At 31.1% G+C, this 17,435-nt stretch overlaps 1 protein-coding gene across 1 annotated transcript in view; it reads right to left on the bottom strand.

Moving 5' to 3' along the window:
- Positions 1–3,231: 3,231 nt before the first annotated feature.
- The window catches only part of LOC124359551 (glutamate--cysteine ligase), a 58,612-nt gene continuing 44,408 nt past the window's right edge, over positions 3,232–17,435 (bottom strand). The window contains exons 9-13 of the mRNA XM_046812386.1: positions 14,746–14,943; positions 9,415–9,603; positions 9,089–9,270; positions 5,738–5,908; positions 3,232–4,744 (exon numbers count right to left, since the gene is read on the bottom strand). Coding sequence (XP_046668342.1) covers positions 5,743–5,908; positions 9,089–9,270; positions 9,415–9,603; positions 14,746–14,943 — 735 coding nt within the window. The 3' untranslated portion in view covers positions 3,232–4,744; positions 5,738–5,742. The remainder of the gene's footprint in view (positions 4,745–5,737; positions 5,909–9,088; positions 9,271–9,414; positions 9,604–14,745; positions 14,944–17,435) is intronic.

Raw genomic sequence — 17,435 nt, 5'->3', positions numbered from 1 at the left:
TAGGAATACATATTCCTGCCTGTTTAATAAAAAACGTAGATTTCACTGAGGGGGATCCACCATCTCGAAACGTCAAACTAAATATGCATTTTTAGTTTAGACGGTTAATTTGTACAACACTGATGGTATGCTGACTATGAAGTTTAGCGTGATACTCGTAACACTTCAAAATATTTAAAAACTCAAGAGAGTTTCAGGATGGCGGCTATTTGCGATTGTACAAAATTTTTGTCTGAAATATTTTATAACATCAATTAGAATCGAGACAACGTTTGAAGCAATTTAAAGCTACTGTTACCCTTAATATTCCCCCCCTTAAAATCGATTTAATAAGTCATTACCTCACAATGGATTTAGAAGAATGAACTAGGAAGAAATCTAAAAAGCACAAAGAAATTAATCTAAAACATTCTTATATTCTCAATAGGATTATAAAAATGTATTAAATACATCATAACAACAACTATGTACTACTAGCACCATTGGTCTAAAATAGTGGTATAAAACTATAAGAACTACTAAATAAACTTGTAGAAACATTACAACAACAATATAATTACATGATATCAACAGTAACAGCACTAACTACTCGACTGACGTGTGAAGCTGGTAACACAACGTAGTGGAATGTTGCGTTTTAAGTCACCTATATCAAATCCATTCATTCATTTTCTTTAAAATTAATCAATTACATGGATTTTAAGTGTTGCATAAAGCAAAAGTTAGCCTATTTTAAATCTGCACAATATCTGACGTACGTAAAAATTCTTCCAAATAAATAAAAATAAGCGAACAAGTGTTGGACAGACATCATATTTTTTAACTTTTTCGTGATACACATGATTACTTTTATTGTCAATTAATTTAATTTAAATCAGTAAAATAATGTTTACCTAAAATTTGTACATTCAACTGAATTTTATCATACCCTTTTTCAAAATTGAGAAACATACCAGAGTTTTATAAGGGACTTCACACAACTCTGGTGAATAAGAATTTGAAGAAAATTGAAATTTGTGGACCACTACCAGATTTTAGGACACTTTTCAATTTTGTCTGGTCAGCTGTATATTTTTAAAACAGTAACATGGTTTAAAATAATCGTTTTAGATGTGTCATGATAATTTTTGCTTAACCCACTTGAAATACAGAATATTATACTTATATTTTGATTTGAAATTAGTAACATATATGTTCAGTCAACATTAAATAAGTGATGTTTATTTATAATTAATTTTCTAGTCATAGATATGATCAAACACAGTATTCACTTTCTTTAAAAAAGGGTTGATTTGAATAAATAAATATTAGCATAAAAATGTTGTTATTAATAGGGCTCAACTTGCCAAATGCAATTAATTATTTACAAATAAATCATACCTTTGAAACTTTTAAAATAACTTTTATTGTATATTTGCCTTCTTTAAATATATATTCTGGAACAAAGTGAGGTTGGTTAACACATAGCTACAGGATTAATTATATCATATTATGTTCGTAAATAAGAAGTGTAAAATTGCGAAAAGCAAAATTGTACGAGGGTCGTCCAGAAAGTAAAGAACGATTGCGCATCACGGGCGGCGCAGTTCACCCACCACCGCGGTAGATAGCTTGTTCGTTAGCCACACCTTCTGCCTCAGTGTGAGCTGAGTAGCGGTACCGTGAGGTAACGTTTGCGTCTCCTGTGAAAGTTTAAAATGGCGGCGTTAATTGAAAATCCCGCCAAGTGTGAACTGCGTAGTGTGATACGGTTTCTGAATGCACAGAATGTTCGACCTATTGAAATTTATAGGCAAATTAAGGCAGTTTACGGTGACAAAGCTCCAGTCAATGGAATGGCATCACTCGAATTCACCAACAAAAAACAGGAAAGAAAAACCAAATTTGAACACCAGGAAATTGATGGCAACAGTTTTTTGGGACCGAAAAGGCCTAATCCATGTGGAGTTCATGCCGAGAGGCGAAACAATCAACTCAGAGGCCTACATCGAGACCTTGCATCGGCTTCGCCGCGCTATTCAGAACAAACGACGCGGAATGCTGTCGTCGAAAGTGGTGCTGATCCACGACAATGCTCGGCCTCATTGCAGTGCACGAACCAAAGCAGAACTCAATTCTTTCAAATGGCAAATCTTCGGACACCCTCCGTATAGTCCAGATCTGGCTCCGAGTGACTATCACTTGTTTCCAAAGTTCAAAGTGTTTTTAGGCGGAAAAAACTTTTTGGGTGACGAAGACCTCAAAGAAGGAGTAAAAACGTGGCTTCATTCCTTGGCGGCAGAACAGTATATCGTCGGTATAGAAAAACTGGTGCCACGCTACAACAAGTGCCTTGACAGTTCCGGCGATTTTGTAGAAAAATAGAGTAAGTTTATAAGTATTTATAAATAAATTTTCATGCTCTTATCTTTTGTTTTTATTGACTTATAACAAAACGTTCTTTACATTCTGGACGACCCTCGTAGCAAATTTTATAGTGAAAACCGTAATATATAATATAACAGAGATTTGTGAGTTATTTTATTTTATTACTTTTGGAAAAGCACAAAGTATACATTTTAAGCTAATTGCTTTTTTTTGGCTAGGCAATTCAAAATAAATATTATTGTTTTTAGTTTACATAATATGATACCATCTATAACAGAACTGTTATGCTATATGGGCATGAAACCGACAAAATGTGTTTTATGGTAAAAAAAGACATAAAATGAACATGTTATTAAAATATAAGTTGTAGTAAAATTCAGAGCTAAATTGTTGACAATTTTTTTGTGAATTTATATAATTTCAGTAAACACTGAATCACAAAAAGTACTTGCTCCACCAGGACTCGAATCCGGGTCTCTCACTTGTCGACAGAGGATAATACCACAGACCAAATAGTTGTTACACTACTTTTAACAATTAATAAAATTGTATAAATGCTTAAATAAACCGTATAAACAGGCTAATTTAATTTCAGATTGAACAAAAAATACTTACTAGGCTGGTACTCCAACCCATATATACTACATATACATTAAGTTTTGTGTATGGTTTTGCATACAAATATAAAGTTATTTTTTCTTTTAATTGTTATGAAGTAACCTAATCAAATCTATTTCCATAAAATATTCTGTTCTCTTCTTACCTTTGTATTAAGTAGGCTGTCACATGAATATAAGTCATGAACACTAAGGAAAAAATCACACAGTAGCAAAAACAGGTAAAGTTAATTTTATCCAGTAACTGCAGGTCATTATGTTTCATGACAATCGGATTTTGAAAAAACAAACCAGTCATCATTGAAAATGATGGTTGCTTGGAAAGGTTAAACAGTCGACAATGTGAAGTATAAAAAGTCCAATACATATTGGAAATGTGTGGCACATTTGTAATTCACACGAGAATTAATTTTATAGTTACATATTAAATGTTTATGTTTAAATTACATTTTTTCAAGAAAGACAAAATGTACTTTTTACAGAATAAAAATTATTTAAAATGTTTTAAGGGTGTACATGTTTTATTAACACTTCTGTAGACTACATTGTTATAATAAAAATTTAATTAAAACAACATTCAATCATTATATGATCTTTTCCTATCCATTACTGAAGGCACACTTAGTTCTTTAATGTGGAATATTAGCCTTGGAAGTACTGCATTTTACTAAATTTTCTTCAATGTTTCTTTGATGACTGTTAATAATTACGTGTTCCATAACTTAATTCCCAAATTATTGCAATGTGCTAACAGACAGTTTTATTTTTTACAATATTTCAATGACAATATTCCTGGTAGTGCAAAAGTAGTTAGTTCTTAAGACATAAGTTACTGTGACTTCTGCGGGAATTACATAATATTTATGGATACAGTAATAATACAATACTACAAAATGTACCTGCTTAAAGCCATTACATTCTAAATGTATTTTCAATCTTGTGTTTCTAACATTTCTTAATCTGACACACATCCATTATTGTTTTATACAATTATGAATATGCATATCATAAGTACAAAAAAGATAAAAATGGAATAAATAAAAATACATATTTAATCTACAAATGATCGTATTGGTGGTATGTGCATTTATCTATTTAATTGAAAATTATAAAATAAGTTATTTCACAAACACTTCTAGTAAAATAAATTTCCAAGTAAAATAACTGGCAAAGCTTGTATTTTTATAAGTACAATAAAAATAAAACAAATAATGGATTAAGACAGTATAAGTATTATTTTAAAAACTAGGCTAAATTGTAGTAGATTTTGAATTTTACACTAATTTACAGAATAGTTCAATTAAAACTGTTCAAAAATAGAAGGTGATACATTCCTTTAAGTATCAAAACAAATAAAAACTAATAAATAATAGCTTATTTCATCACAGTTGGAATGTAACATTCGTGTTTAATACTTAAGGCTCAAAGTGACAAGGTGACATAAAACATATTTAAAATTTATATTCATGCATCTTTATACATGTTTTGAAAAGATAAAGCTCTTATTATTCATGAATTAATCATTTATATTCATACACTTTTTAGTTTTAACAACACATATTCTTGTGTGCACATACATGAATGTGTGTTACATTCAATTTCAAATACGATTATTAATAAGTGAACAAGCATTGTGGTTTCACTCAATAATGCTAAGGCTGGAGTACAGTGTGACACACGAAATACATACATCACTCAGTGAACTTAGAAACAGAAGGCTGTAGCAAAATAAAATACTGTACGTCATACTGGTAAAGAAACTGAAACAGAGAAAACACAACAGTCAATAAAACACAATTGAACAAAAATGCACTTTAACAAATTCTAAACCTTGAGAAATTGAGTAATGGCACTATGCTCAATCAATACAGGCATGGTAAAACATCACTAATACAATATAGTTTAGGTAGATTTTGTACACAAAATCGATCTATTGCAATTGTCCTCATGGTAGGACGTCTGAGAATTGTTTTACTGAACATGACCCATTTCTTTAACAGGATCAATCAGCCAAAGCTTGCATAAAAACTGCCAACTTCTTAATTATTATAACAAGGAGCAGAAACATCAAATTATGTCTAAAATTATTATAGGGGGAGCTGTAAGGGAGTGTTCAGAGAGTAGAAGCTATTAACCTTTTTAAAACAAGGCAAAAACTTTATGTGTAAAGGTTTTTTGAATTTTTGTCCATGTTTCAAAAACTGTGTAGATGGAAAATGTGAGGTTTTGTATGCTTTTGGGGAAATAACCATACTTATATTACTATTTATTCAAAAGCTCTGATTTAGGCATTATTTTTTACTTAAGCAAGATATAATAGATAGTGAAGAAGACACCTCACCAAGGACATGTACATGAACAAACCAACCAGTCCATTCACACTGCTCAACTCATTCAGGTTGCTGACAATAACTGACAAGACTTATTCTAGATGTTATGATCTTTCATAATTTTATGAGTGTCTTCGGTATACACAGATTGTACTTCTCATCATTACTATAAGGTCAATATAATATATTTGTTATTCACTTAAATATGTTCAAGTAATTTTTACTTCAGTTGAATAGCAAACCTTAAGCAACTTTTTTATACTTAATTTTACATTAAAACATTGTACCTATATTGCTAACATTTTGTACATTCTCCTGATAGTTTTGCATTTTTCAGGTAGGCAAATTTAATGGGTTAGTACAATTCGTTTTGTTAACACTCCTTCGCACTTGAGAATAACATGTTAAGTCAGTTGCACTCACCTTAACTATACACAAGGGTAAATCTTCTTCATGGCTGATGGTATTGACTCTTGAGTTTTACTGATGTTAGACTGACCTAATAGTTCGGAACATCTAATCTTTCCTTTCTGTATGTCTACTGCAGTCTTGAGGAGGTCATAGTTGATACTGTCTGATACCACAGAATCGTGTCTGTTGACAAACAAATCAATTATGTCATAATAACTAACTTTATATTAATTCAACTGTTCATAATACATTATTGTTATCATTTTCTAAGTTTAATAATCAAGCAATCAAATGAAACGGTTGAACTAATTAAAAAATCGGCAATTAGAAGTCCTGGGAAGTCCATCCCTCGTCGAAGCGTTGAATTAGGTATTTAAAAAACAACAGTTCGCAAAGTGTTGCAAAAAATAAAACTCAAATTAAATGCCTATAAAATCCAGATACTGCAGGAATTGAAACCCAATAATTGTGTAAACCATTACAATTACGCTGTTAAAATGATGGACAGAATAAGTGAAAACGAACCATTTTTAGATGATATAATTTTTACAGACGAAGCTACTTTTCATTTGAATGGATGTGTTAACAGACATAATTCATGAATATGGGGCTCTGAAACCCCACACGTAATTGTTAGGAAACTACGAGATTCCCCTACAGTTAATGTTTGGTGTGGTGTGTTAAAAAATCGCGTAACAGAGCCTTTCTTCTTTGCTGAAAAAACAATTAATGGAGTGTATCTTCACATGTTAACCAATTATTGCTTTCCTCAGCTAAATGAACTCAAATACATTCATTAACTTTATTTACAACAAGATGGTGCTCCCCCTCACTTCAGTACTTTTCAGTCACAGATGCTTTGAACAAAAAATTTGGAGATCGATGGATAGGCCGGCAAAATTGATGATCGGCCGTTTGTTTATTGGCGAGCACCTGATATTCGTATATAGAAACGGCAATGCATGATAAAGGAAATAAAAAAACCCAAGCTAAATATTATATACAAAACTACAATATTTGATTACTTTATACAGTTTTTTGTACACAGAAAAAGATAAAAACAAGTTTTAGAGATTGTCTGTTAGTTTACTTCTAAGCAGTAAGTGTGTGTGTGTGTGTGTGTGTGTGTGCATGCGCACATAGGCGCATAAGACACAAAAGGGCCTGTGTCCATGCCAAGTTTTAGAAAAATATTATTTATAAAAATATAATTATTATTTGATAAATTGATTATCTAATTATAGTTTGATACACAAAGTAATAGATACTTGCACAAATTATGACAAAAACGTTGCTGCAATTATTAATTTGTTTAATACCAAACAGCTGTGATCCATGAATTATGTAATCTGATGCACAACCACAAACATACAACATATGAATTTCAAACAGAATATTGTTTACAAAATCACAATATTTCCTTACTTTGGTTATTTATGAACAGTTATTTGCGAACTTTCCCCAAAATATTTTATGGAATGAATGTACACAAATTATTGTATAGTTCCAATAAATTGGAAGTTTGCCACCAAAAATTTGAAGTAATTGTGAGTAATTTTTTCAATGTTATAAACTCCAAATAATAATGTCTAAACATATTGTCTACTGCTACATTATCTTGGTGATGTGTAGTGTATTGCCGCTATAGTAGGCGTGTGACAGTCACCACCAATCTTTTGAAGTGATATTTGAATTTAATTATGAAGCTATACATGCTGGCAAATGGCCAACAATGTCACTGGTTTACAAACTTTTCTGGAAATTAGTCAACATGAACTTGAGTGATCTCCGATAATTAGTTATGATGTAGCGAATCTTGAAAGATTTGACTATCAAATCTCAACAATCAATACTTAAATCTGATTCTTAATTAAAGATTCAGATGTATTTGTTATTGTATTTGTATTGCTCAACCTTAGTTATTAATTTTTGATGTCATAATCTTGCCCAGCTATCTTGTATTTACTGATAAGAACGAAGCCTACTTTCCATAGTTAGCAATTACAATATTTTAGATAAAAAATCAAGTCATTTGTTCTCATGAATATGAATTTTCACAGCTTCCAGGATGTCATAACATCTTTTTGTAACTAATTAGTGTGACAAAACTAATTATTTATTACATTCTTTATCTACTGGTATGTTTATGTTCAGAACTAATTACTAAACATGTGGCTACCATTTCAAGGTTGTTTCGGATGTAACAGTAAATTTTGAGGAAAAATACTAGTAGAGAGATGAGTAAAACTTATTATTACTAAACAACCTAACACAATCCGGTATTTTGATTTTTGCTATAGCACACAGTTATTGAGAATAATTTTGAATGTGAGTTAATGATTGTTTTAAACATGGTCAAGTTAATGAAGCCACAATATAATGTGAGCATCCTACTTTTGTTCTTTGAGAGATTTGTACTTTGTCATTCATTACCATTTAATTATGAATTAAATAATAATTATCAGCTATTAGGCACTTTTAAAAACTTTGCTCCCACCTATAATTATTTATAAGTTACAATGATCAGAAATGTGTATTGATAAATTACATGGAAGTTGCCCTCGCCATGAAATATCATTTATACCTGAATGATAAATTATTGAGAACACTTCCAGTAATAACTGAAAGAATATGACAAATACATTTTTTCAAACTTCCTGAAATCCCTTTCTTTTCACAATTTCTTGAGCAAACTTTAACAAAGTCTCAGAATTCCAGATACTAAATGACCAACTCAAGAGGATATTTTAAATATATATGAATTTATTACTAACAAAAAGGGCTAATACTTTATAATCAACGAATTAAGTTTGGATTATAACAACTTTAGTAATTTATACAAGAAAATACAATCCAGTACCAATGCTCAATAGCTGCAGCATTTTCTGAACGTTTTAATTATTACCATGTATATGGCAGAGTGTATGTACTTCACTGCAATTTCCATAAATACTATTATGAATCCAATCTAAGCTTAGACTAGATGTCTGGAAACAGTATTTATTTTGCGCATATATAAAGATTTTATCATAGCTATTTCATAGGCTAGTTATAAGCAGTCATTCTTAAACTTGAAATTTCCAATTAAAATTCAGTAAAATTAGGTAATAACGACTGATAATGAAAAAAGAACAATAAACTGGATGAAGATTATTGGAAACAAATTTCCTGTGTAGAGTTAATCAAATTTGGATGTGTTATAATTTGTGAACAGAGGATCAATAATTGTGTATTTACTGTAACCTTTGGTAAAATGTACTAAACCCAAAAGGTTTCAATTTTACTTAAATTACAATATAAAATAAAAACTAATACCATAGAATAGAAATTATAAATGATTTGATATACTAAAAACTTAGTTACTTGTAGTCAGGGTGGGTGGTGACAAATTTGCGTATCCAAGCGGCAGTGGTGAGCAGCTCGCCTGAGGCCCTCCTCTGGATCAACTTCAGATATTGCTGGATGGTACAGTGAGTGTCAGCATCAACATCCATGCTGCTCAGATAGTTCTCTATCAGTGGTATCAACCCAGGGAACTCTCCTTTCTGTCCACAGTTCCAATTATATTAGGCAAATTATTTTATAGTGAAAACAACAATACTGGAATTTATTTGGTCTAAGATTTTCTTTAACTTTTCAATTTATGATGACTTCTTGATTTAATATAACCAAGTTGCTTGTTGGATTACCTTGCCATTGACAATCTGATCGATGGACATGGCTGTATAAACAGGAGCACAGTTGGCACCACACTGAGCACTCTGGCACTGGGCTCTCGGCTGGGGCGGGGTGTCCTGGGTGGTGATGTCTTTACGGAAATGGAATAACTCCTTGTGTAGAGCATTATTTTTTTGAGCCTTTGACATGTTCTCGTCTACCTTCAATCACAAGACACGATTCATTATAATTCACTACTAAAGTAAAGGCATGCGTGAAGAGATGTGTGCAAGTATTTCTTGAAAACTATTTTTTGAGTATTTAAAACTCAAATAAAGACTCACATTTCAAGTAACAACAATTAACAATTTTGAGTTGGGTATTGAAATAGGTAATTGGGATAATTGATAATTTTTAGCAACATGTTTTAGTTTCTTGGTAAGTCACAATTGCAAAAAACATGGCATTAACTAAATTATAGCAAATAAAAACAACTGAAGAGATTGTATGATATGAATCCAATAAAATGCTGTACTATTTGACAAGTAATTCATGCCATAGCCTTATGATTATGAAAACTAAAGACGTGTTCAATTCAACCTGTTATATTTAGTTATCAGGTAGTGACCAGACATAACACAAACTAAAGATGTAGACTGATGGTTTTTAACACCTTTGTTGCAGGTCTATAATGAATGATCTTGATTAGTCGTACTAGGTCTGACACACTGGTACATCTAACTTAACTTGCATATCCTAACTTTCGCCTCTGTAAATAAAGGCATTTTTCATTTCATTTCATTTCATTTCATATCTGATTTATTTCCAAGGCATCCCCAGTACTTTGGGTTGAAGTTGTACAATGTTATACCAAATTATTATAAAAGTTTAAATGAAAATCAATTCAATGAAGAGCTGAAGACGTTATTGATTTATAATTTTTTTTATTCTGTACAAGAACTTGTTAATTTTAATTTTGATTAATAAAAAACACCAGTGTAGTAATATACGAAAAGCAAGTTGGTTAAAAATAACTGTAAGCTAGTGGTCTGTATTATTAAGTTTTTGTATTTTAGGATAGTTATAGTATTAGTTTTACGTTTATGACAAATCACCTGTCCAAAATGTGTTCACATTGTGCTTGGATGTAATGTGCCAATAAAGAATGTCTAATGTCTACCAAAATCAATACGTAAAAGCTATTGTCTGTCTTGACCAAAAATAATATGAAAAACCTGAGGATTCTGTAGTAAGTAACACTAAAGTCAATTAAAATGGGCTTACACAACAATAACTTAAGACAGGATTCCCTTGTGTTTGGCCCCCTTTAAAACAAAAATGATGAGTAGCGATAGTAATAAAATTATTTTAAATAGTATTACAGAGTTGAAGTTAGTTTTAGACAAAATGTACAATGTAGATGATTATGAGAATTATATTGATAACTTAGACATATTAGAAAATACTTTTGTTAATAGAAATAACTGGTTACTTCATTACAATGTTCAAGGTCTTCTGTCCTTTACAAAGTTAACAGAATTACAAATGTTTGTAAATAAATTTCCCATTAAAGTCATTAGTCTCAATGAGCACTGGTTGAACAGCTCTCAGCTATCAAATTTGAATACTTTTGAATGTTTTGTATTGGCTTCTCACTATATTAGGGTAAGTAGTACTAGAGGAGGTTCCTGTATTTTAGTTAAAAAAGGTACACAGTTTATTGAAAGAAATGATTTGATTGTTTCTCTCAAAGAAGATTTCGTTTTTGAGATTTGTTGTATAGCAATCCCTAATGAGAGCCAACTTGTTATTTCAATTTATCATAACACAAATAAGTCCAATGTAGATGGCTTTTTGATTAAACTTGAAAAACTATTTAAGGCACTAAAAAGAGAATCTAAAAGAAACCAGGTTTATATAACATCAGACTTTAATATTGATATTTTGGAGTCATGCAGAGATTACAATTTACGAAATAGGTTTTTAAATTTACTGATTTCATATGGGTATACTTACAATTTTAAAATGCCAACTAGAGTAACTAAAGAAACTATGTCATGTATAGACAACATTATTACCAATAATAGAGTTAAGCAAAGTAAACTATTAAATATTGAGCTAGGTTTATCTGACCATAGAGCCTTATTAATATCAGTTGATTGTAAGAATGATTTTACAGCACAAAAAGGTTCCACTAGAAAAAGGATATTTACGGCTCAGAATATTGCTGGTATGGTTGACTGTATTAGTAATACATCATGGAATGTTTGTCAATTAAGCACTGTGCAGGAGAATTTCAATAGTTTTCTTAGCAGTTTTAAGACATGTTTTGAATCTTCTTTCCCTTATAAATTTGTCAAAGCTAAATGTGGATCTAAAAATATTTTAAAAAACAAGAGATGGATTACAAATGGTATAATCGAGTCAAGTAAGAAAAAAAGGGAACTACATAAAATAGCTAAATCTAGCAATGATGTAAATTTTATTCAGTATGTAAAAGATTACAAACACATTTTAAAAAAAGTTTGTACTGCTGCTAAAAAAATGTATAACTGTAAATATATCAGTGATTCCAAAAACAAAAGTAAAGCTGTGTGGCATGTAGTGAAGTCAGAGTTAGGTATTAGTACGACTAAAAAACAAGACTGTACAAGACTCAAAATAAAAGATGAAATTTGTGTAGACTCTAAGCACATTGCTCATCACCTCAATATTATGTTTGTAAATACTACTTATAAAATTAGTGCAAACCCACAGATCAACTCTGCGATTCAACTTTTAAGTAACTTTAATTGTAATAAGCAAGCCTCATTTGTCTTTAAAAATGTTAGTGCACAAGAAGTCCATAGAGTAATAATGAGTCTGAGGAACACAAAATCCGTTGCGTGGGATGAGATCCCAGTGCAAGTGCTGAAGGCTTCTGCGTTTTACATCTCACAACCTCTGGCTTTAATTATTAACCACTCTTTCATGTGCGGTCAATTTCCCTCGCAACTTAAATATGCAGATGTAATACCAGTTTTTAAAAAAGGGGAAAGGCAAGACCCTAACAACTACAGGCCAGTGTCAATATTACCTAGCATATCAAAAGTCTTTGAAAAGATAGCCCACAAGCAATTATGTACATATTTAGAAAACAATGGTTTCCTCTGTAAAAATCAGTATGGCTTTCGCTCTGGCCACAGCACTATTGAGGCAGCATCTGAAATGATTGAGCAAATTCTAGAGGCCTTGGATGGGTCGCAGGATACTGCTGGTATTTTCTGTGACCTATCCAAGGCCTTTGACTGTGTAAATCACTCATTACTTGTAAGTAAACTTAAATTTTATGGAATCTTAGGTAAGCCTTTGGAATGGTTCCAATCATTCCTTACTGATAGGAAGCAAAGAATATTACTCAACAATAATGGCATAAAACATACATCATCATGGGCAAACATATGTAGTGGTGTACCACAAGGATCTATTTTGGGTCCTTTATTATTTATTATTTTTATAAATGATCTGCCTTATAATGTTAAAAATAAGTTGATATTGTATGCAGATGATACTACATCCCTAGTAAAATGTAACCGAGGACAACATATTAAATCAGAAATTGTTAATTCGCTCATAGATTTAGAAAAATGGTTTACATATAATGGGCTTGTACTAAATAGTGATAAAACTCAAATTGTAAAATTCCAAACATTGCAAAGCAAGACCCTGTCAAATTTTCAGATAAATTTCAAGAATACAACTCTGACTGCTGTAGATTTTAGTAAATTTTTGGGGCTCCTTATTGATAAAAATTTGTCCTGGAGACCATACATAGATGTCTTAAACAAAAAACTGAGTTCAGCTTGCTACCAAATGTTTACATTAAGGGAGTTGGTAGACATTAAGACTAGGCTTATAGTTTATTATTCTTGCTTTTATTCACTAGCACAGTATGGAATACAAATATGGGGCAGCTGCTCTGGCATTATCTCTGTCCTCAAAATTCAAAAGAGATACATAAGAACCATGCTATTTTTGAATATAAGAACCTCATGTAAAAAAATATTTACAGATTTAGAAATATTGACAATTCCATCATTGTATATTTATAGTTGTTTAATTTTTATTCATAATCGTCTAAATTCAGGAAATATAAAGCAACATGAGCACCAGTATAACACCCGTTTTAAAGATAGACTGCAATTTCCTGTACACAAATTAACATTATTTGAAAGTTCACCAAGTTATATGGGAACTAAATTTTATAATAAGCTTCCTCCTCATTTAAAGCAGCTTAAAATGTCTTGTTTTAAGAACTCAGTTAAAAGTCTACTAATTAGTAAAGCTTACTATAGCATAACTGAGTTTTTACATGACAGTCTTTACGATCACATGTTTTAAATGTTTGTAATATTTTAATGTAATGTAAGTTTTATTCTGATGTAATTGTATTACAGATTTAGTATTTATTATTGACAAGCAACCTGTTCACACAACATCTGAAGTTGTAAAATCTGTGAATGTTTTGTTGCAATAAACTTCTTGATTCTTGATTCCTTGATACCGGTAAAATGTGACATTAGAGCGCTAAATAAGAATCTAATCCGCCATGACAAGAACTGATTATGATTTGACACTAAACTAATTATCATACTAATCAGAGATGTGGATAGTGTTACTCTAACTAAAGGACTGGCTCAGCTACAATTAATAAATAAGCAATCTGATTTGACAATAAATAGAATAGTTTGACATAATAGGAAATACACATTTGATTACCAAACCTATTGACAATCCAACCATTTGACTGTCCAAGAGATTAAGCATAACATGTAACGTGACACAAACAAATTAGAAGGCGTTAATAAAGAATGCATTCAAAACTTTCTTTCAACCACTATCTTATTTCTTACTTTATTTTTTATTCTTTCCTAAAAAATGAGGTTTTTTTGTAGTTTTTATAAATGTACGATACGTTGTTACTATTATAATTTTGAATATAACCATTTTTGAAACCACATTTACAGTTATTATAATATTTTTAGTTTGTACAATTATATCTTATATTCTTTTAAGTGGCTAAATTTACATCCATTGTATTTTATATAAAGCTATTATTTGTAACTGTTTGATTTCGAATTTTAAATCATACTTTACTACAACAGTTGTATTCCTACACCAGAAATGAATTTAATTATGACTATAAATAATATATCTATGAACATTGTTTCATATTTAGTTAATTATTAATAATGGAGAATCTAACAGATCCCACCAATAAGCGGTACTATTTATATTTGCAGGATCAGCAAACAAAATATGTGCCATCTATTTTCAGTTGTTCTGACTGAACTTTAAGATATTGACAATGCTAAATTGCTTACCTTGCTGATGGGGATTATAAAATTGAGCTGGTAGGACAAGATCACTCTGGTGAGCAACACAACAAAGCAGACAATGGCAGCATTCTCAAAGTCTGTTAGCTGGACCTCACACGGTCGGAACTCCACTCTCCAGCCAATCTTAGAGTTGGGAGGTGGTGGCTTGAACCTCATTGTCTGCCAGTTAGTAGACTGTATATTCTACACACAAATATTATGTACATATATTAAATATTTCTTTATAAATTTAATGTTTCTAAAGTAATAAATAATGCTGAAGGTTTTAGAGTGTTTACTAAAATAATATAATATTTTTTAACTATACATTTTTGCATTACATATTTTTTAAATTTCAATAAGGGCATTATTAATTAAGAATAATGTACAAATAGGCCAACAACATTAGAATATTTGTACAAACAATATGTTAATGTTAACATGAAATAGGCATAGGGTTCACCTTATGAACCTTTCTTCATGGCCTTTAAAGACACAACAGGATTACATGCAGCACATATTATATATGCTACAATTTTAATTATAGATCATGAATATTTATTAAATATAAATTTAAAAAACACATAGGAAATTAAATTTGGACCATTTAAAAGAATTACATTTAGGATTATTCTCAACCAAAAATAGGATGGATTGACTTCCATAACTGAATAAATTAATACATGCGGTATCGAAGTATTAACAATTTTATAACATGCAGCTCTGTTTTGTTGAGTCCAATATAATTTTTTTCAAGTTTTGTATTAAAAAAATTATAAATAAATTAACATAAGTGTTTAAATGTGTTTGGAAAGTCACAATATTTTATTTATTTGTCTTTATTGTATAATAAATAAAGTATATCAAGTATAGAATACCCTATAGAAAGAAAGAACAATAGCTAAAAGAGGTCCATATTGCAGTAGAATACCATATTACTGATTATTTGTGATGTACTGTGGTTGTTTTCAGTCTCAGTCCCATTTGTAGTATCAATACTCCTTTTATTATATGAGAAGAGCAACATTTATTTCATCACTAATATTTTATAATACAAGCTTTTAAAAGTGAATTGTTTATAGTGTCATAAACAACATAAAGCATATCTGTTTAGTTGAAGTAGAAACAAAACTAGAGATTGATAACCATAAAAAAAGAAATAATGAATTTTGTAAATATTAATTGCATATTCTACGTTTATGTTCATGTATCACCACACGCTGCTGCATGTATGTGTAAACGTCAGCTGCTCTGAACTGAACAGATGAGCGATAATTTTTGTGTACCTCGTCATTTGTATGGTTGTAAAAATATGTTCTATATTATAATATATTTACTTCTTAAACCTTCATACACCACTAATAAATCCATTGATTTCCCAATAACACCAAGACATCTATAAAATATATTTTTCTTTAAGTTCAAAGCTAATTTTTTAATATACATATGCCATAAGAGGTAAACACAAAAAATATTAAACAGGGAATTTTAGATAAAATTAGTATATTTATTAATAAAAATATAAAAATAACTATTCACTATACTGTGAATTTGATCTAAATTTAACCCTCTAAGTGGCAAGCGCCGTCTGAGACGTATGATTTACGCCGCCGTGAAGTGGCAAGCGCCGTCACAGCCATCGCTTCACATTTAAGGCCGTTGCTCCGCAACCGTCCATTATTTTTAGGCCTAGTTTGAACTATCGTATTTTCCATGAAATTTCCTATACATATCATATAGTATAGTGTGTATTCATGTTACTAATGTTTGCTGGCTTAAATGATTCCGACGGTTTTCGTTTGACCTGGCGGCAGACGAGAGAACAGCTGTCTACTCGTCTCGTCACTGTTTTGTTAGGCGACTTTGCGTACTGTTATTGTCAGTATATTATTGTTTATCGCGTTGTTTGTGTTACCGGTAAATGTTTAGGTTATTCGTTCGTCATGGAAAATGTTGGTGTACTTTGGGATTATACTGACTACACCAGTATGAGGAACACAAACAAATAAATTTATAGAAAAAAAACATTATAGAACGAAAAGCAACTCTTCAATTACAAACTTACAATGATTATTAATTGTTAATGGGTTTCATGTGACGCCCAGAAACCAGCAATATCAAGGATGAGTGAGTCTAGTGGATTTCCGCCTTCAGCAGCAATTGCCGACCGCAACGCATATTTTAGATGTAGGCAACTAGTCATGATCTTGTAAAAAACGAATGGCCCCCTGTTCGCTCCTGGGTAAATCCCTAATTCTCATAGTGTCACCCATCATAATCTATTACACACACAGTAAAACACAGAAGTACAACAAAGCAACGCACTCGACAGACACTTCGGCACGAAAAGTACAAGAATGCGGCGCACGCTGAACGGGCGGCGAGAATCTGTAGTCACGTTATCTACTAGATCGCTCGACTTTGACCTCTGTCTGAGGATGGGGAGGGGTTTGCGATAAGACAATTCCTGTTTTATATTTACGAAATATACTGTGCTATGACAAACTAAGCCACTATTATACTATTATAGGCCCTACACTACTGGGAGGAAAAGACAAGCCCCTTCTAGTGACTCGGGAGTAAAAAAACCAGTTTATACATAGATTTAGTTTTTCCCATCTAACTTTTTTGTTCTTGTAAATAGAAAAAACTGAATAGGAAGTAATTTGTTTAGAATAAAATTGTGTATATTCTGT

This window comes from Homalodisca vitripennis, chromosome 4, assembly GCF_021130785.1.
Source record: "Homalodisca vitripennis isolate AUS2020 chromosome 4, UT_GWSS_2.1, whole genome shotgun sequence".
Taxonomy (NCBI): Eukaryota; Metazoa; Arthropoda; class Insecta; order Hemiptera; family Cicadellidae; genus Homalodisca; species Homalodisca vitripennis.
Note: the sequence above shows the minus strand (reverse complement) of the source record. Positions and strands in the feature narration are given on the sequence as shown.